This window comes from Mobula hypostoma, chromosome 6 (assembly GCF_963921235.1).
Source record: "Mobula hypostoma chromosome 6, sMobHyp1.1, whole genome shotgun sequence".
Lineage (NCBI taxonomy): Eukaryota > Metazoa > Chordata > Chondrichthyes > Myliobatiformes > Myliobatidae > Mobula > Mobula hypostoma.
In genome coordinates, this window is record NC_086102.1 from 133,448,960 (window position 1) to 133,471,708 (window position 22,749).

At 37.0% G+C, this 22,749-nt stretch overlaps 1 protein-coding gene across 1 annotated transcript in view; it reads left to right on the forward strand.

The window, feature by feature from the left end:
• The window catches only part of traf3ip1 (TNF receptor-associated factor 3 interacting protein 1), a 151,190-nt gene that overhangs the window by 96,784 nt on the left and 31,657 nt on the right, over nt 1-22,749 (forward strand). The window contains exon 13 of the mRNA XM_063051778.1: nt 319-395. Within this exon, the coding sequence (XP_062907848.1) occupies nt 319-395 (77 nt within the window). The remainder of the gene's footprint in view (nt 1-318; nt 396-22,749) is intronic.

Consider the following 22,749-nt stretch of genomic DNA (forward strand, 5'->3'; position numbering starts at 1 on the left):
CCATTTTATATAAGGGACTTGAGCATCCGCGGATTTTGGCATCCGCAGGGGGTCTTGGAACCAATCTCCCGCAGATACCGATGGAGGACTGTATTCAGATTGACCTTGTATCCATGGTCCATTGGAAGAGAATTCCATAATGGTTCCATTGCCTGGGTGAAGTGCTTTCTGATTAATACAAAAAATAGTTTGGCTCTAAGTTTATTTCCATTTGTTCTGGGCTTCCCAATCAGAGGAAGTCACCTCTCTCAAACAAATTTTACAAGCTTGTAAATTTTTTTCAATGCATACACACAAGACTAATCTGTTTTCATCAAGGTGGACTTGTCAAGAAGATTTTGGAAACCAAGAAAGATTATGAATATTCAAAGTCTGCAACAAAACAAAAAGATCAGGTAAAGAAACATTGTTCTTCTATTGTTAATCCTACAATTTATAATTTGATACAATCACTTAAATAATGAAATGCTGCAAACTATATGTTGGTTTATGTGGAAATTCTGTTTATTCTGTTCTCTGTTGTGATTTAGCTTTGAATGTTATTTTTGCAACCCACAGTATATCTATAGTTTTATTCATTTCCTTTTCTAAAACACACAGAATATAGAGTTTTAATCTCTGCTACTCAACGTGAGAAGAAATGTGAGAATAATTATCATATGAGCTCAAAGAATTTTGTTTTACAGTTGATACTAACTTTTGTTTATACTGTAGTTTCCTCAAATGTTGCCAAGCATTTGATAAAGCTAAGTATAAAATCCAGTGTATGTGACTGGTTTCTTTATTAAGAATACTTCTTGGTTTTAACATAGAAATACTACTTTTTAACTGGGCCAAAAAGAAATTTGTGAACTTTATGAATTTATTGTTATTTCATCTGTAGCTGATTGACCACATAACAGTTAAATAAAAATCTAAGGATAACTGTTAGTGTTGCAGTCCCAATTGTACTGTCTGTAAAGTCATTTAAATATGCTTTTAAGAGCTGGAAAAAGTCATGTGACTTCCTCAATTTTCTCATTTTAAAAGAATCTGCACTCTTGTAATCAGATTAAAACTAGTGCATTTTAGTTAACAAGCTAATGGCATTGTATGCAAACATTTTTATTATTATTCTATAATGTATTATTATCTTTGTAGTATTATAAATTATCTGTATAGAGAAATTAATCTTGTGGGTAGCAGGCTTCAATGATTTTCAGCCAAAAGAATTGAGATATGCATCTATCTAGGACAAATAACTTTCTTTTTTTGTCTGGCCTCTTCTAATGTGTTCTGTACCATAAAGCTGATCTAAGTCTCTTAACTATGAGATAGTTGTGATTGTGCAGAGAAAATAAGCCATGCAGGAAGTGATGGTCTTCTGAGATTGCATTGATTGTACTTTGCCTAACCTGCAGAGTATTTTGATGTCTTGCAGTTTTTCTCTTAAATTAACTCTATTTTGATAGCAGGACGAGAGTGAAGGACTTTTGGTCAAGATGGCGATGGTTTAGTCGCTAAAAGCTATCGCTCTGTTCTATTTTTGTAATTTATTTTTTATTGAATTTCATCAAACAAACATTTCCATAAGATGTATTTCAGATAATGTACATACATATCATAATCATATTTGTCACAAATCTCCACATAATATTTATCTGAGGTACACACTTATAGAAAGGAGAGGAAAGAAAGAACAAACGAAAGAAGAAAACTATGTACAGAGTAGGGAGTGATTTTTTTTTACAACATATCCATTGACTTGTGAGAATAAAATCAGGCCTATGAGGTGTTATGTAGTTAAACCATTTTTTCCAGTATGAATAAAATTGTTCCAACTTATGATTAACAGATGCTGTTATCTTCTCCATTTTGTAAATGTCCATTGTAATTTCCATCCACACATTTAAAGTTGGGCCCTCCTGAGATAACCATTTCCTGGTAAGGGTCTTTTTACCAGCCACCAGCAGTATATTCATTAAATATTTATCTCTTTTCAACCATTCTTGAGGTATATACCTAAAAGATATGGTCTTACTCTCTAAGGGTATTTCACATTTAAAGATGTCTTGCAGGGCATTATGTATCCCACTCCCATAGTCTTTGATAATAGGGCATTCCCAGAAAATATGATAATGGTTTGCATTTTGATTTCCACAATTTCTTCAGCAACAGGGGGGTTACTATTATAATGGGATTTCTGAGAGGGTGTAATAAAATATCTTAACAAGTTTTTCCACCCGAACTCCCTCCATTTCTGTGAACTGGTACAATTCCATTGATACCTCCATATTATTGTCCAGTCTTCCTCAGATATTATTATCCCTCCTTCCTTCTCCCATTTTGTTTTAACGTATGAAGTCGAATGTGTTTTAAGATTTGACAAACCCTTATAAACGCTTGAAATTATTCTACTACCATTGTCTGAATTAATATGTTTTTCTAAATAGCTCTATGAGACATGTACTTGCCTTGGTTACGTTTTTAACCGTCCTATTAACATACTGTCGCATCTGTAGATACTGGTAAAAGTCTTGTTTTTCTAATAAGTGTTTCTCTTCGAGCATTTCAAAACTGAACAGTGTTCCTTCTTTCATTATATTGCAAATAGCTTTTATTCCTTTAGCTGTCCAGTCCTTAAATCTAGCATTCAGTTTATTTGACGTAAAATCCGACTCATATGCACACCATTTAAGAATTGCAATGGCTCTCTCTAGTTTATATTCTTTTATAATAGTTTTCTATATTTTAAGAGTCCATTTCACCCACGGGTTGTCAATATTATTTATGTAACCTTGTAGGTTGTTACCAGCCAAATTGCCTGTATGGGGATGGAAAGTATCCTCAATGTTTTTCCATTGTGCGCCATATGATGGGTTGCACCAGCATATCACGGCTCTCAACTGTGCTGCAAAATAATAATCTCTAAGAGAAGGTAGGCCCCATCCCCCCTTTTCCTTGGCTATTTGCAAAGTTTTGAGACAAACCCTAGGCCTTATTCCTTGCCATATATATCTTGATAGCATCTTGTTCCATTCATTGAATTGATTTTGGTTAATCTCTATTGGCAGGGTCTGAAAGAGATATAGTAGTCTTGGCAGTATATTCATTTTAATAGATTCAATCCTTGACCTGAAACCAAGAAAAGGAATTAGGTTCCATCTTGTTATATCTTCCTTAATTTTTTTATATATAGGCTGATAATTGCATTCTGATAATTTTGCCAAATCTTTTGGCATAATGATGCCCAAATATTTGATGGACTCTGTTTGCTATGCCCAAGGATATCTGCTTTCAATTTCTCTTGGTGGGCTATAGTTATATGAAAGTAGTTGGGTTTTATCTATGTCGATCTTGTATCCTGATAATTGGCCATATTGTTCAAAGGATTGCATCAATTTAGGTAAAGAGTATGTTGGTTGCCCTAGATAGATCAAAATGTCATCTGCGTAACAGGCTAATTTATGCTCTGTCCCTTTAACAGTAATTCCCCTGATATCTTCATTTTGTCTGATGTATTGAGCTAATGGTTCCAGATATAATGCGAAGAGTAGCGGTGACCATACACAACCCTGTCTCGTGCCCCTTTCTAGGGTAAAACTATTAGATAAATATCCATTGATTTTAATCCTGGCAGTAGGATTGTCGTACAGTGCCTGTATAGTTTTAATAATTGTGTCACGTAGACCAAATCTATGTAAAACTCTGTAAAGAAAATTCCGATTAACCGAATCAAATGCCTTTTCATCGTCCACGCTTATCACTGTTGTTTCAATTTCATTTTTAAAAATATGATCCATAATGTGAAATGTCCTTCATATACTGTCTTGTGTTTGACATTGCTGTATAAAACCTGTCTGATGGTTATGTATCAGTGTGGGTAGAAACTCTTCTAATTGTTTGGCCATGATGGAGGTAAATATTCTATAATCCACATTAAGAACAGATATTGGTCTAAATGACCCACATTCCATTTTATCCTTGCCTTCTTTCGGTGTAGCTGAGATTATCGCTTCCTTCCAGCTGGGTGGCATTTGCGCCTTTCTTCGGGTCCAGTTCAGTGTGGGGAGTAAAATAGGAATTAACTCACTTCTAAACTCTTTATACCACTCTGCCATCTGGTCCTGGTGACTTGCTTAATTTAAGCCTACTAATTGCAGTTTTTAGTTCAACTTCATTTATGTCAGCAGTCATCGTTCTATTTTGTTCTTTGCTTAAAATGAGTAACTCTAAAGAATTCAGGAAGGTGTCAGTTTGAGTTATGCTTCCCCCTGGAACTTTGGAACACAGAGTTTTGTAAAACATTTCAAAAGCTTCTTGAATTTCACTTAGCTTATTGTTCTTGGATCCCTTATTCTATGAATTGTATTTTCTGCTATCTTTTTTTTTCAGTTTCCACGCCAGTATTTTCATAGATTTAGATCCCCTTTCGTAGTGTCTCTGTTTCAGAAACATTAATTTTTTTCTAATTTCTTGATTACCCAAACTATTTCATTCCTAATTTTTAAAAATTTCCTCTAGTGTATCCTGTGCCAAACTCAATTTGTGTTTTTTTCTAGTTCCTTCAGCTTAGTTCGTAATTCCTCTAATGTTCTATTCCTTTTTTTTTTCTTATATGAAGATATCATTGTAATTTTCCCTCTTAAGACAGCCTTCAGAGTATCCCATAGAATGGGAGGTGAAACCTCTCCATTATCATTGAATTCTAAGTAAAGTAAAGACCAATTTCTTTTTTAATTTGTTCCTTAAAATAGGGATCATTGAGTAGACTTGAATTTAGTTTCCAAATAGTATTCTTTGGTTGTAGGTCAAAATCAACAGATAAATATATAGGTACATGGTCACTTACATCTGTTGTCCCAATTCCACAGGTGATTATTTTGTTTCTATCTTTTCCAAATGTTATGAAATAGTCTATTCTTGTATATATGGAATGGGTGGCAGAATAATGAGTATAATCCTTCTGTGGGGGAAAAGGTCCCTCCATATATCAATTAGACCAACATCCTCAAAAAGAGTGTTAACTTTCGTATGTAAGGACTTTGTTTCATAAGTTTTTCTATTGGAAGAGTGTAACTTTGGTTGTAATTGTAAATTTAAGTCTCCCCCACATATCAAGAGACCTTCTGTTTCCGTTACCATAATATTAGTAATTTTCTGGAAGAAAGTAATATCACTTCCTGGGGGTGTGTATATATTCAATAAAGTAACTGGATTTCCATCTATATTCCCCCTTACCAGAATATAGCTGCCCTCCTTATCTCCCATTTCGAATACTTTTTTCAAAATTTAGCTTACTTGAGATGAGAATAGCAGCTCCTCTTCTATGTCCTGATATATATGAGGAGCAAAACAAATTAGTGAAGCCCATTCTCTTTAATTTTCCATGCTCATTATCACAAGTGAGTTTCCTGTAAATATACTACATGAGCTTGTTCTTTTTTCATTTTTGATAGAATTTTACTGGCTTGACTGGAATCAACAGCCCATTGACATTAAAAGAAGTGAATTTTACTTTGTCCTTAGCCATGTGTATTTATGTGTTTGTATATCATTGAAATTTGCAGAATATAACTTAATCAATCTACTCCCTGAACAAATAAGAGTCAAGAAACGCGAAAGATAAAAAAAAGGTAACAAAAGGTGTGATTCCAAGGCTGGGGTCTCCAGATGACCCTGGGTTGGGCTTGAAGAAAAGTCTATCCGTGGGGGATAGCCCCTCCTACCTGTGGGTTGAGGGCCCCCATTGCAGTACCTATAAAAGTAAGTTAAAAAAACTTACTATATGTCCTTTACACAGAAATGATTTCCCTGTGTATTCCTCCCATGTATATATTCTCATTTAGGTGGGGAAAAAGGAATGAATAAATGAATTTTTAAAAAATTGAGTAATATAAAATCCACATTATAATACGTATTTCTCGAGATAGGTATATCACCATTTATTTTTGCTTCTGTTTAGTTTATCAGCACTTTCAAAGTTAGCCAAACCTTATGGCTGTTCTGGAGGAGGTGAGGTCTGCTCTTGGAGAACTGACAATCTCTTCCTAATATCCTTCTCTCGTCCTGCTCCCATCCCCTGCTTTCTAGGTTCTCTTACTATTTCCCAAGCAGTTCGGGATAACTGCTGAGCCAGACTTTCCCTTGGTTTGACCATGCTAATGGACAGTCCTCTGTTGTTCATGTCTGTAGTTGCCTCTTCCACCGTCTGGTATAGTCGTATCCCTTCTTGGTAAAATACCCTCGTTTGGCAGGGTATGGGGTTTGGAATTTAATCTTTTCTTGCTTTAATATCCTTTTCACTTCGGAATATTCCTTCCGTTTCTGTAGGACCGCCGGAGGGGGGGGGGGGCGGTGGTAATCATGATCGAAGTATATTAACTTCCAGTTCCAAAAAACCCTCTTCTTACCCCAGGCCCTTCATAGAATCTCCGCCTTGGTCTTGAATCGAAGGAATTTAAGTACTATTGAGCACGATTTATTTTGTCTGTCTCCGGGAGGCCGCTGGACGAGCGAATGATGCGCCCTCTCAATTTCAATCTCCATAGTCTGGGGAATCTCCAGCGCTTCCTGCAGCAGCTTGTCTACAACGCCCATCATCGACAATCCCTCCGCTCCTTTGGGAACATTATAAATCCTGATATTTTTCCATCACAATCTTCCCTCCTGGTCAAGCAATTTACTTTCCTGTTGATTTAATATTTTTATCATCTTACTTAGTATCTGTTCCACGTTTTGCACGTGATCTTCCACCTTCTCAATTCGAGTCTCTCCCACCACTATTTTCTGATTGACGTTGGCGAGCTCTGACTTTATATAATTTAGTTGCTGCTTTATATCTTTTTGGACTTCCCTTATCTCTTCCAGAATCCTTATCATATTTGCCGCTTCGCCTGCACGAGGCCCCGCATCAGCTTCGCTGCCACACGCACGTGAAGGAGAGCCGCACGTTGCATCTCTCTCTGCCGTAGGCTCCGCAGTGATGCTTTTTTTATCTCCATTCTTGCCCCCCTTATCAATTCAGATATTTTCGAAAGATCTTGTATTTGATGGATTAATAGGACAAATTACGTGTTTTTCCAGAGGAGCTGTTGATTTAGGCTGCCATTCTGAACGATGACATCACCGGAACCCTCCCCGTTCTATTTCTTATCTCCGCACTCCTCTCCCTTTTTTTACTCCAAACTGTTAAACTTTTTATTCTCCCTTCTGCCTGCGAATACGCCTGTTTTACAGTGGCTTCAAAGTCCACCAAATCGGGGGAAAAAAGAAGTTCCAGTGGCTGGCCTCTCGGGCGAAAACATTATCTCGATACTAGAACAGCATTGACAGGAGATAATAACTGAATTTAAGTCTTCTTTCAGTTCATTGGAATTGAAATTGGATCAAAATAAATCCAAAGTGGAGGATCATGCCCAACGTTTATCACATCTCGAGTTTGCCATGGATGATTTAGACTGCCATTTTAAAGAGTTGGAAAACGTTTGTTCCAGCTTGAGAGATCATAACAGCAAGCTAATATGTATGGTTACTGACCTGGAAAGTCGGAGCAGACATCAAAATCTATGCATTCTCAGCCTGCCAGAGTCTATCGAATGTGGATCCCCCTCTGAATTTTTCTCCACTTTGCTATGTGAGAGTTTTGGAAACGATATACTTTCGACCCTGCCCGAGATAGACAGAGCTCATCATACCTTAGCGCCTAAGCCGGAGCCGGGGCACAGGCCACGCCCAGTAGTTATTCGTTTTCATCGCTACCAGATTAAAGATCCCTTGGTTAGAGAACCTGTCGGAGAGGGAAGTTGGAATACAAGGGTCAACCAATTAATGTTGTCGAGGACTATGCCCCCCAAGTTCTGAGTCTGCAAGCCGAGTATAAAGGAGTCATGAAAGAACTATATAATCGCGGATTCAGGCCTTCCCTTTGATTTTCAGCTCGCCTCCGAATAACTCTTACTGGTGGAGGCAAAAAGTGGTTTAACTCGGCTACAGAAGCTCAGAAATTTATTGATAGTCTCCATATTACTTCAAGTCCCTCAGATTTGGTCTGATTACTTATACTGGTGGAGAAGTACTTTTTTTCTGTTTTTTTTCCTGATCTTTCTTTCTCAAGTCAGTAAATTTTTTTTTCATAGTTTCTCACGGGTAGGTCATCGGGTAAAGTCTGTTTACTTTTTTTTAATATTTTTTCTTAAATACTAGTTCATATCTTTTTTTTTGGATTATTACCTTGAGTTAAGCTTAACAAATTTTGGTGGAATTGTTTTTCTTTTCTCTATGTATAACTTTAATTTGTAGTGCTAAAAGATTTCCGGTTTTTAATTGATAAAAGATGGAACTGATGATGATGTTAAGAGACAGGAAGTTGGGTGACTTTTTTTTGAAGAGCTTGCTGCTGCTTCTCGGTAGCTCTCTTGCCATGGGGTGTGAGGGCGGGGAGGGAACTCTAATGCCAATATTCTTCATAGAACCTTTAGATATTTGTATTATTCAGGATGTATTTCTGTCCTGTTTTTCTTGTTTTATACTTTTGCCCCAGAGCTGTTACTCAAATTTCTGACAATGCTTATGTCTACTACCCTCTATCTTTTTTTTAAAGGACAATGGTTAGTCCTTTGAATTTTGTAAGCTGGAATGTTAAGGGATTGAACCATCCTGTTAAAAGAAGGAAGGTGTTTTCACACCTGAAACAGCTTAATGCAGCAATTGCTTTTTTTGCAAGAAACACACATTTGCAGTTCTGATAACTCTTTTCTCATGTCAAGATGGGTGGTGAAGCACTTCTATTCTACTTTTCAGGCTAAAGCCAGTGGAGTCTCAATTTTTATAAATCAAAATGTTCCCTTTGAGCTTCATAACAAAGTATCTGATACAAATGGTCATTTTATTATTATCTCAGGGAAATTATATAACACACTGGTACTCTTGGCTAACTTATATGCTGCTAATTTGGATGATGTGGAGTTTTTTGATAATTTCTTCCCTGTATTGCCTGGGCTGAGTTCATATTCTCTCATATTGGGTGGTGATTTTAATTATTGGTTAGATCCAGTTTTGGATCGATCGTCCTCTATTCCTAGACTACCAAGTAAATCTGCTTTATCAATTCTGTCTTTCCTTTCCAATCTTGGTATCTCTGATGTCTGGTATTTTCTCCATCCAAATGAGAGATTTTTTTTTCACAAGTCCATCACGATTTTATTGGAATTGATTATTTTTTAATTGATAATCAGCTGATTCCATCTGTTCGCTTTTGTGATTATCAGAGTATATTGATTTCGGATCACACCCCAGTCATCCTGTCTATAATTCTTCCTGGTTTCCCTCAAATGAATAAGCATTGGCGCTTAATCTGACCTTATTGTCAGATAATGATTTTGTAAAATTTATGGAGGACCAGATAACTTTTTAAAAAAAATACTAACATGACATCTGAAACCTCAAGTCAGGTTGTTTGGGATGCTATGAAAGCATATCTAAGGGGTCAAATAATTTCATATACTGTGAATTTGAAAAGAAAGACCCGTAAAGAGTGATTAGATCTGGTCAAGCAAATTAAAGCAACAGACCAACTATATGCCCAGACCAAAAATCCAGAGTTGTATAAGAAACAAGTGGAACTTCAAACTAAAGTTTAACCTTATTTCCAGTCACCCAATTGAACGCCAACTTTTGGAAAGTGAGAGCTGGTTTTATACCCATGGTGATAAATCTGGTAAATTTTTAGTTAACCAACTAAGACGCTCTAAAGCTAAACACCATATTACAAAAATTTGAATGGGAAATGGGATTACCTTGAATCATTTTGAAATTAATGACACATTCAAGAATTACTATTCTCGACTCTATACTTCTGAATCTTTAAATGATAATATTTCTGTCGAGCATTTCTTAAATAGTTTAAATATTCCTATGCTTTCTCTTGATCTCAAAGCAAAACTGAATGAGCCATTATCATTAGAGGAAATATCCTCAGCTATTTTTGTACTGCAGTTTGGTAAATCTCCTGGACCTGATGGGTTCTGTGCAGAATTCTATAAATCATTTTCCTCACTGCTTTCGCCTCAACTAATTTTAGTTTTATCCAACTCGTTCAAACAAAGTAAGTTGCCAGCATCATTTAATGAGGCATGTATCATTCTTTTAGTGAAAAAAGTCAACGATCCATCAGAGTGTTCTTCATACAGGCCGATTTCTTTGCTAAATGTTGATGTTAAAATTTTGGCTAAAGTTTTGGCCTGCAGATTGGAGAACATTCTACCCTTAATTATTTCTGAAGACCAAACTGGTTTTATTCAAAATCGTCTCCCTTTTTTTAAATATCCGGCGTCTATTTAATATCTTATACTCACCTTCAGCTGGGATTCCTGAATGTGTCATTTCTCTAGACGCGGAGAAAGCGTTTGATCATGTGGAGTGGTATTATCTTTTTGCGGATTTAGAAAAAATTGATTTTGGGCAAAGTTTTATTACATGGATTAAATTGTTATATTCACACCCCACTGCCTCTGCCTTGACCAACTCTCAGCAATCCCAACCTTTCAACCTTAAATGTGGCACCCGGCAAGGGTGCCCTTTAAGTCCCTTACTTTTTGATCTGGCTAAAGAGCCATTGGCAATTGCATTTCGTAGCTATGCTGAATCGACGGGGATTTGGAGGGGGGGGGTGTTGAGCACAAAGTCTCTCTTCATGCTGATGATCTTTTAGTTTTTATGTCAAATCCGACTACCTCTTTATTCCCGATATTTTCACTCCTTAACAAATTTAGCCAGCTTTCCGGATACAAACTTAATTTACATAAGAGCGAGCTCTGTCCAATAAACAGAGAAGCAGAAATTTTAGAATTTCATAACCTCCCTTTTAAAGTAGTAAATAATCAATTTACTTACCTCGGCATTACAGTAACAAGGAATTATAAGCGTCTTTTTGGAGAAAATTTCACTAATCTTTTAAATCATACAAAACAGAGTCTAGTACATAGTGGTCACCCCTGTCTATGTCTCTGATAGGTTGAATTAATGTTAAAATGTATATCCTTCCTAAATTTTTATACTTATTTTTTTTTTAATTTTATTTTTATTTAGATAAGGAATTCACAATTATCAAGTACTTTTTTCACACATATAACCTTTTCCATTTTTTTATATGTATAAAACTACAATTATTTATACATTCTTAAGTACACATTGAGATGATATAAAAGGAAAATAAACATTTAAATAGATAATTATGTACTGTGGTAAATCTAACCTATTAGGCTAAGTAATGAAATTAGTCGTTAAGAAAAATGGTTTATAGTAATAGTTTCCATACAACCCTTCTGGACCATTTCCACTGGTCCAAAATGTTGCATACAAGCCTATATACCAACCATTGTAGGTGTTTATATCCCAATTTGTTCGTGCTTGTTCCTGCCCGCAGACATAATTATCCAATCCCTATGTACTTATTTACTTAATTTTTTTCATTTTTTTTTATCCCTTTCCCAAATCTTTCCCTTTACTTGTGTTAATTCTCTATTTTCCAAAAAAAAACACAAACATTTAGACTAGGGGTGCTTACGTTAGCAATATTACTGTGTTGATGAGAAAAAGCAATATAAATCATTAGGTGAGTCATCTAAAGTCTGCTCGCATTGGGGTTATATATTCAATCCATTTATTCCAGATTTGATAAAATGTTTCTTTTTGAGTTCTCAGGGAGTAAGTCAACTTTTCCATTTTAAATATTTCCAAGATAATTTCGTACCAATCTTCTAATGTAGGTGGTATTGGATTTAGCCATTTTCTAGTGATTGATTTCTTACTTGCCGCTAAGAGGGCCTGCAGCAACTTTATATCTTCCTTCTGTTCAAGGAACAATACATGCCCCAAATAGAGCGTCTCAAAGTTCAGCGGTATCTGGGACCTAAGTACCTTAACTAATATTCTATGAATACCTTCCCAAAATAGACTTAATTTAGGGCAATCCCAGAAAATATGAAAATGATTTGCCTCCTTGGAGCCGCATCTTCTCCAACACATCACATTTGTATCTTTATATTTTTCCTGATATGGGGTCTTGAAGTATCTTATAATGTTTTTCCAACAATGTTCTCTCCAAGTCAAAGAATTAGTCGAGGACCATTGAAAGCTGCAGATTTTCCCCCAAGCCTCCTCTGAAAGTACCAACCCCGCTTCTTTTTCCCACTTCTCTTTAATATACAGTGTATTTACATTTTTAGCATGGGAGAGTGCATTATATAGGCGAGAAACTGATTTACTAGGTATTGAACTGCAAGCGGAATTCAGAATCTTGAAAAATTCTAATTCTACTGTTGATAGGTCTGTATATCTACAACTCTGGTTAACATAGTTTCGTATTTGAAGGTACCTAAAAAAAGTCATTATGTTCTAGGCCATGTTTGTCCTGCAGGATTTGGAAACTTTGTAATACTCTTTTATCTATAAATGAGAGGTAGGTTGTGAGACCTTTCTTTATCCATAGCTCAAATCTTTTATCTCCTCTGTTGGGAAGGAATTCGGTATCATATGCACACCATCTAAAGAGTTTTAACATGTTATTAATTCCACATGAATTAACCACCTTCTGCCATACTTTTAATGTAAGATTTATCCAAGCATTATTAAATTTTTCCAACTGGGCCATCAATCCTTTGTCAGCTATTGAGGCCTGAAGAGGAAAACTGTCAACTAATCCAAATTCTATTTCCTTCCATCTAGCCTTATATTCCCTATTACACCAATATAACAGAGGGGTTATCTGTGAGGCATAAAAATAATTTCTCAGGCAAGGAAGAACCATACCTCCTCCTTCCTTCCCTAACTGTAAGGTGTTATATCGAATTCTAGGTTTCCTTCCTTGCCAAATGAAGCGGGAAATCCATTTGTCCCATTCCCTGAATTGATTATCATCCACCTCCACTGGTTAAGTATGGAAAAGATATAATAACCGAGGAAGAATATTCATTTTTATAGTATTTATCCTTGAATTTAAACTTAAAAAGGGGATAAGATTCCATCTATGCATATCTGCTTTTATCTCTGAGATTAATGGCCCATAATTTACCTGTGAAAGTGTTGAAAGATCCTTCGGCAGGGTTATTCCTAAATATTTTAATGATTTAGCTTTCCACTTAAGATCGTATGTATCCTGCAATTTTTTGGATGGTGTATAATTTAGGGACATAACCTGTGTTTTCTTTACATTTATTTTATAACCTGATATTTTCCCAAAATCATCCAACAGTGTAAACAATCCTATAAATGATTTTTCTGGTTCACTCAGATAGACCAAAACATCATCTGCGAATAACGCCACTTTCTGTTCAATCCCTGCCACCTTGATACCTTTTACGATTTCGCTCTGTCTTATTAGTTGGGCAAGTGGTTCAATATATAGCGCAAAAAGGAGAGGAGAAATTGGGCATCCCTGTCTAGTGCCTCTCTCTAAAATGAAGGAGTCAGAGAGGTCCCTATTTATCTTAATTCGGGCTGTAGGGCTGTCATATAGAGTCTGAATTACTTTAATAAACCTTTCTTGAAAGCCGAATCTTCCTAACACTCTGTATAGGAATGCCCAACTAAGCGAATCAAAAGCTTTCTCAGCGTCCAATCCTACTACCATTGTCTCTGTCTCATTCTTATTAACCTGTTCTAATATGTGCAGAGTTCTCCTTATGTTGTCCTGTGTTTGTCTTTGTTGAATAAATCCAGTCTGGTCTAAATGGATTAGGCCAGGTAAAAGCTTTTCCAATCTGCGCGCTAATATAGATGTAAATAGTTTGTAATCTAAATTAAGAACACTAATTGGCCGATGATTGCCACATTCTAGTTTATCTTTACCCTCTTTAGGAATAACTGAAATAATCGCTTCTCTCCAGGAAGGTGGAGTTTCTCCTCTCTGCAAGATCCAATTAAAGGTGTTAAGTAGTAATGGGGCTAACTGTGTTTTCAGGGACTTGTACCACTCTGAGGTAAACCCATCAGAACCCGGGGACTTTCCAGCCTTTAACCTAGAGATGGCCACGTTCAGTTCTTTGACAGTTACTGGTTCTAATAAACTTTCATTTTGTAAATCTGTAAGTTTAGGTAGATCTAAAAAATTCAATACACTGTCTATATAGGGCTCATTGGGGGCCCGGGGTTGGGAGTACAGCTCTCGATAATATGTTTCAAAACTCTCTTGAATTTTCCCTATTGTACTCTCCACAAGCTTTGTCTTTGGATTCTTTATTTTATGAATTGTATTGTCTGCTTGTTGTTTTTGTAATTTATATGCTAATAATCTAGCTGATTTACCTCCTACTTCATAATTCTTTTGTCTCAGGTAAAGAAAATTTCTTTGAGTTTCCAACGTATAAATATCATCAATTTCACTTTGCAATTTCCTAATTTCCTGTTTTCGATTTGAATTACTTTTGTTGCTATCTCCAACTTGAAGTTGTTTTAATTTTCCTTGAAGGTCTGCTAATTTTTGTGCATTGATTTTTTTCATGTGAGTAGTAATGGAAATAATTTTCCCTCTCAGTACAGCTTTCAATGTATCCCATAAAATCACTGGTGATGTTTCTCCCGTGTCATTAAGGTCTAGATATTCTTTGATTTCTCCCCTTAATCTCTCCATTACTTTCGGGTTATTGAGTATATGTGAGTTTAGCTTCCATAGTGTTTTCCTCATTTTCCTTTCCAGGATTAGAGACATAGAGACTGGGCTATGATCTGACAGATCAATTGTTGCAATATTACAGTTTTTTATCCTGAGTCTATCTGTATTAAAGATAAAGAAATAGTCTATCCTTGAATAGGCTGAATGAGGGAAAGAGTAATATGTATAATCTTTACTAGTAGGGTGTAATTCCCTCCAGACATCTATAATTCCCAACTCCTCCATCAATGAATTCACTTTCCGAGTCAGAGGTTTATTCTGAGTAACTATTCTTGAAGAATCTAATATAGGATTTAATCTAATATTAAAATCCCCTCCACAAATTACTAACCCTCGAGAACTGACCATTAGGTCAAAAATGTGTCTATAAAATGACCATTCACTACCTGGAGGAGCATAAACATTCAGCAATGTTATTTCTGTACCTTCTATTCTTCCTGTGATTTTTACAAACCGTCCTTCTTTGTCTCTAGTCTCTGAAATATGTTCATAATTAAGAGTACTTGATATTAAAGTAGCTACCCCTCTTTTGTGACTCAATTTATATGATGAATAAAATATATGCTTAAAGCCCATTCTTTTTAATTTTCCATGTTCAGATTGGCTCATATGTGTTTCCTGGAGGAAAGCTATTTGTGCCCTCTCTTTTTTCAATTTAGACATAATCTTATTTCTTTTAATTGGATTCAAAACCCCATTAACATTATAGGAAATTATTTTTACCAATTCAGTCTGCATTTTTCTCTAGTAGAAAAAAAGCACTCTCCTTTTCTAACCAAACAGTAAGCAATCCCTTCTCAACAGTAAACCAAGACATATAACCACACCCTAGACATTTCTGAACGTATAACATTTGAAAATTTTTCCCGACTTCCCACAGTGAGGCCTGAGCACCGACCCGCCTCAGTTCAGAGGGATAACCTCTATCTTCACCCTGTGTTAGAGGGCCCTCAGCAGTTTGAATAATCATAGAGAATTTTCTCCTATTTATGTCTCGACCATATTGCTATCATTCAAGTTATTCCGCCTAGTTTTCAGTTACCAGTTTTCATTTTACTTTTAAGTCCGATTTACTCTTTTCAGTCATTTCTCTTAATTAATCTGTATTCTCTGTACATTCGCGTCTGAATATTTGCAGCTTTTCCTTGTAGTTTGACACTCTGGTTCGAGTGGAGCGTCCTCACCCCACTAACTGCCACGACTTCTGCCGAATCCTCTCCAGTAGCGACTCCGGTTGGGTGATAACTTTAATAGGTAGTCCCCGGTCCGCCAGGTCCAACGTTGCCTCCTCCACCGTAGCGTAAGTTTTTGTCCCTTCGTCGTAAAAGACTCTCAGCCGAGCTGGATACAGGGTCTGGAATCTGATGTTGTTTTCCTTCAGGACTCTCCGTGTTTCTGTATATTCCTTCCGTCTGGCAAGAATCCCCGGTGCGTAGTCGTGGTCTAAACTGATTTTGCAGTTGTTCCACATGAAACCTTTCTTTTGCCATGCTCTTTAAAGCACCTTTTCCTTCGTTCTGTAACTGAGAAATCTGATCAGAATCGATCTGGGCTGGGCGCCTGCCGGAGGCTGTGGTGCCAACGCGCGGTGAGCCCTTTCTATCTGTAGGTCTTTTGCGGCCGGTATATCAAGGTTCTCTCTAAGCAGCTTCTCCACGAAGGGAATCATCAATCCGGGTTTACCTTCGGTTCCTTCGGGAACTCCATAGATCCTCACATTTTCCCTTCTCGAGCGGCCTTCTTGATCGATTAGTTTCCACTGGAGCTGGTCTTGTAGCTTCAGCATTTCTGCTATCACTTCCTCGGCGTTTTGTAGCTTCTCTTCAATTCCAACAATCCTCGCTTCGGCTTCATCTATCCGCGAGTTAGTTTTTACTATTTCTCCTTTAATATCTTCCAGCTGTTTGCTGTTATCTTGTCGGAACTCGCGAATCTCTCCGAGAATCAAAGACAGAGTCACCGATTCCCCCTCATTATCTCCGTCCTGGCTTGCCGTGGGGGAGCTAGGCCCGTCGCCTTGCTGCATCTCTTTATGTTTATCAGCCTTCGGAGCGGACTTTTTATTCTTGTTCTTAGACATCATCCTTGCCCCTTTTATTAATATAGTTATGCAATATTAAGTATTTGTCTAAATTCGATCTTGGGGCAGTTTACCTTCTTTTTTGTCGAGAGACCTTTTCCTTACGCCGCCATTCCCTTGATCTTTATACTTATTTTAATCTTTACTAATTTTTACTTTTAAAGCTTTTTTTGACTCGTTAGATTCTATTGTTTAGCTCTATCTATGGAAGGGCAAACGTCCCAGACTAAATAAAGCTCACCTTCAAAAACCTAAAAGGGTAGGTGGTATGGCCTTGCCCAATTTTCGATTATATTACTGGGCAGCCAACATATGTTGTCTTATCTTTTGGTCTTACTTTTATGATCAGTCTAACTGCCCAATATGGGTGGCAATGGAGTTGAACTCATAAGAATTTCTCCATTTCCGCACTTCTTGGATCTGCACTTCCTTGCCATCTGGCTAAACTAATTGTTAATCATGTCATCAGACACACTCTGAGAATATGGGCTCAGTTCAGAAAATATAATGGTCTTCAGGGTCTGTCTCTCTCTCTCTCACTCTCTCTCTCTCTCGCTCTCTCTCGCTCTCTCTCTCTCTCTCTCTCTCTCTCTCTCTCTCTCATCCATCCTATTTTACATAATCATATTTTTCAGCCTTCTATGCAGGAGTTCACATTTCAAGACTGGCACAGAAAGGGCATTAGGTGCTTTGAAGATCTTTTCATAGACAATCGCTTTGCAACTTTTGAACAACTGTCTGTAAAGTTCAACCTACCCAACACTCATTTCTTCAGGTATCTCCAAATTAGACATTTTATCAACCCTTTAATACCAAACTTTCCTGAGGTACCTGATAAAAATGTTGTGGACTTATTTCTTCGTATGAACCCATTGGGTAAAGGTTTAATATCCACTATTCAAGATATGTTATCGATTTTGAGGCAAGCCTCCTTTGACAAAATCAAAACTGCCTGGGAGCATGATTTAAATTTTCCTCTGTCTGACCAGGTTTGGGATTCAATTCTCAAGTCAGTTAGTTCAACTTCTTTATGTGCTCGCCACTGCCTTTTTCAGTTCAAGGCTGTACACAGGGCTCGTATGTCTAAAACTAAATTATCACGGTTCTATCCTGATATTAGTCCCCATTGCGACAAGTGTAAAGGGGGCGAGGCTTCCCTTATTCATATGTACTGGGCTTGTTCTAGCTTGGAGAAATTCTGGAGCGATGTCTTTTTAACTTTATCCCATATACTTAATTGCTACTTGGAACCTAACCCTCTGATTGCTCTTTTTGGCACCTCGGGAGAAGTTGCCAAGCATCTGAGTCCGACTAAATGTCCTACATTGTCTTTTGCCTCTCTTTTGGCCAGACGTGCAGTCCTTCTTAAGTGGAGAGATGTTACCCCATCCACTCATGCTCAGTGGCTCAGAGACATTATGTCCTGCTTAGACCTTGAAAAGATTCATTATTCACTTCTTAATTCGGACATAAAGTTCTAAAAGGTGTGGGGACCTTTTCTTGAATATTTTCTTAATTCCTGTTTAGATTAAGGGTTCATCGCTCCTTTTTTTTCTTTTGCATTTAAATCCCTTACTCCCAGTTTCGTTTGGTTAAGATTTATGGTTTTTTTTATGTGTGAACATATTATAGCTCAGGTAGTAGGCAATATACCTTTTTATAAATACAGCTCTGTGGTGATAAAAGTTCTGATTAACGTTTCTATATATCGTAAGGTTGGCTTGGAGTTGGGTAGTGGGAGGGTGGGGTGGTAACTAACTTTATATGATTCTACTATGGGTGCTTTCCTTAACAGTTATGAACTGTACATTTGATATGTTTGTTTTGCACTGTATAAACCTTTTTTAACTTTTTTTTGTTGCATTGTAGAAACTTCTAAAAAAAAATTAATAAAGTGAAGAGAATTGGTGTAATGTTCCTTTGCTTTACTATTTGTCAATATTTTGTACTTGGTTTAAATTTTCTGTTGATTTTATGATTACATGATTACATCTGGGGGTGGGGGGATCTAGATATATTGATGCTTCACAGCGACGGTGTTTCACTTTCATGATGGTGTTTGCTTTGTATCCATGTTGATGAGGGTGCTATATTTGGAGAAGGTTAGAAGTTAATCCAACAAGTTGAAAATCTGTAATGCACAGATTATCCTCCAGATGATGCTATTGTTAAAGAACAGAGTAAGAGGTTCAGTCTTTCAAAATTCAAAACTAACACTGAAGTATTTTACAGCATTAAGAGAACAATAAAACACATTGAAATAAATGTCTTCAACTATCCAAGATCATTTAACCCCAAAAGTGGCTTTATCGTACTTTTTGGGCCAAGCATTACTATTGGGAAGTTAGATGTATGCTTCTGTTTTTTTCTAATAATGACATCTGACAAATAGGAAATAAGCCTGAAGCTATTCTGTCCAGCACTATTCTACATCCAAAACTAAACAAGGGAAAAGAAAATTAAGTTAAGGTCTAGAAATCTCTTCTCACAATGCTGGAAAAAAAAACCCAAATGATGTGGTTGAAAATGGGCTTAACCTGAGGACATTTTGAGCTTGTTACCAGAATTGGAACCTCTTCTTTCCAGATGGGATTTTGTTACCAAGTTCTTGGTCACTTTCTTAGTTTCCTATCTCTGGGAGCATTCCAAGTTGAAACATTAAATCAATTGATTGGAATCAAGTAACATCTGGTGTTTCAGAGTTGGATGTGTCTGCACTCATGCCCCTGGCACTTCTTCTATGCCACCTGTCCCACGCCCCTCCCGTAGCACTCCACCCTCACCATTCCCAACATCCTTTGTTCCAGCCAAGTTTATAAACTTGCTCTCCACTTCTCATTGACAAATATCATACTGTGCAAAAGTCTTGGGCAACTTAGTTATATATGTGCCACAGACTTTTGGCCCAGTACTGCTGTACATTTCACAGTTTGCTGTTTAGTTACATTAGGGAGGTCACCCAACCTCTGCTTTCCGGGAGAGAAGACTTTATCTACTTGTCCTTCAGCCTTCAAGAGTAGGTAGGGTGGGCCTGATGGATTGTTCCCATTGCAAGCTTACACAAAATCCAAGCATTCACAGACTACAGATGTGTGGTATTACTCTGTACACTCTGTACAGAAACCTCCCTGGCAAGATGCTGGAGAGAATACCTGGGTGTTGTCCTGTAGTGTCTCTGTAGCTGCTTTGCATGAAAAACATACTTCAGACATGGTTCTCATCATATTTTCCAAATAATTGAGTCTTTGGGTGCACACTCACTCCAGTCTAGCAGAGAAGATTTACAAGGGTGCTTTCAGGACTCGAGCGCCTGAGATATAGAGAGTGGTTGGGCAGGCTAGGACTTAATTCCTTGGAATGTAGACGATTGAGGAGTGACCTTGTAGAGGTGTATTTAAATCATGAGGGGTATACATAGGGTGACACACATTGTCTTTTTCCCAGGAAAAGGGAGCTAAAAACTAGAGAACATAGGTTTAAAGTGAGAGATGAAAGATTTAATAGGGTCCTGAGCAGTAAAGACTTCATGGTGGTGTGTATGGAATGAGCTGCAAGACAGTGGTAGAAGCAGGTACAATGATAACATCTAAAGGACAGATGAATAGGAGAGGTTTAGAGGGACATGGGCCAAACAAGGGCAAATGGAATGAGCTTGGTGGGTACCATGGTCAGTATTGGCAAAATGCCTGTTTCCATATTGTATTACTCTAACTCTTGCCTATTCTTTAGTTTCTGGTACTTTGAGAAAGCAAAAGGTGCTGCTTTTCATGTATAGGTATCCATTTAAGGACTGGGTCCCAAGGTTGCAGATGCAAGGTCAATTAGTGGCAGCTGCAGGATTATGCAGTACGTGCATAGGGTAGCCGTAAGTTTTAGCTTGCATAAGCAACAAATAGGAAACTGACAATGAGGTTTGGGACCACTCAAATAAAGATTGCAATCCTTATGGTATTTAGAAACAGATTTTGGGGGTACAAATTGTTTTTAAAAGTAGGAAAGGGATTTCTATTTAATATATTTCCTTTCTTTTAATTGTTTGCACTCAACTTTGAAATACTTTTCAAACTTTAAAATTATATATTGTTACCTTGCAAAATGATTTGTAATGTTTAACCTGAAGCTAATTTTAATCATTGAAAAGAATATAACATTGCTTGTATGACTTTCGTTGTTACTGCTGAGTCCTCGGGACACATGTATTCTCTGCAGAATTCTTCAAAAGGTTTATTTGGAACATTTTTAGGTTAAAATTTTCAAAATACTTCACTGGACTAGTAATACCTGACTTGGAAGGAGGAGGAATATTTGTTGGTATAAACTTCAAGATTCTTGGGGTGGGACCTGTGGAGAATGCTGTGGCATTCTATGGCGTATAAGTGGGCAGAGTCACAAGCTTTCAGATTAGACTGTACCTTTTCCCTCACAATTATTTATCAGTCTACGTAGTGAATGTGAAGCATTCCTGGAAACTTCATGGCTGCTTTATATTAGTTTTGTGCTGAGGATATCCATCCTTAACTACCAATATTATGGCAAATATTAAACACATTGCCAGAGTTTAAACTTCTAAATAAATAAGCTGTTTGCTCATATATTCAGTTGCTTGTAAAAATTTGTAATTGTGTTTATTGATCTATATGTTTTCTGTTTTCAAAGTTGTAAGTGAATTTATTATCAAAGGTGTGTATGTCACCATATACAATTCATTTTCTTGCAGACATTCACAATAGAACAAAGAAATACAATAGAGCACAAACTAAGACTGAGAACCAGTGTGCAAAAGAAGACAAACTGTGCACATATAAAGTAATAATAAGTGAATACAAGGACCTGAGTTGGAAAGGCCTTGAATTGAGTCCATAGATTGTGGAATCAGTTCAAAGTTGAGCTGAGTGAAGTTACCACACTGGTTCAGGAACCTGATGGTTGAAGGGTAATAACTGTTTCTGAACCTGGTGGTGAGGGACCCAGGACTCCTGTACCACCTTCCTGGTGGTAGCAGTGAGAAAAGAGCATGGCCTGAATGGTATAGTTTCTTAATGAATGATCTGCTACTTGAGGCAGCACTTGTAGATGTGCTCAATGGTGAGCAATATAACAATAAGCTAATTCAGAACCGTAAATTACAGGCCCATTGGTTGCATGAAGGGATTGTTAGAAATCAGGGTTTATTAGAGAATGTCAATGAGTTCTGAAAAAATGTTTCCTATTCTGTCATAATGAAAGAGATTGTAGTAATGATGGGGAATTCAGTTGAAGTTCAAGTATGCCATCAACTATGGTTTGTTAAATTACTGTATCAGTTCAGATCTGTGATGATGCTCAACTATATCTGTTCAGATCTGTGATGATGCTCACGAACTGCAGTGTCATATCAGAGTATTTGAGCCAATGAATAGTTCACTTTCAATTACAAATTTTAAGTGCCTCTAGTTTTCAAAGGTAGAATCTCTTTACCTTTGACATACTGACTTCAAGATGATATGATTGAGCCCTTAAATTATGGAAGGATTTCAATACCTTGACAAGAACATAGACATTAATAAAAGTTACAGGTATAAGGAGTTAAACATAACTCTAAGAGGTTGTCAACCTCCGGAATAAATAGCCAGATAAAATGTATTTTCTGCAGAACATTCAAAAAGGAACTTATTCAATTCTTCAGTAGAACACAAATTGAATGTTAAGCTAGGTTGGTTAATGGAAGTAATTGTGCAAACATTTCTGTTTTCTAGAATCTACTTGATTGCTTTTTGGGGGCTGAAAGGGAGTTTCCAGGCAATAGGATGAGCCTGTAATTTTTATGTGCTTGGAGGCATCCTTTTGTTAAGAATTTAGTTTCCTCAAACTGGTGAGCCTAACTTGTCTCAAACATTTACCAAATCCAGCAGATGATGATATCAAAATTAAATCGAGAACTTGGTGTTCAAGGAATCACTAATTTGCTGGCTATGTCTAATGACTGTCTTGACTCCTCTGGTAGCAGACCTCTTTCTTAAGAAGAGTCCTCTGGGTGAAG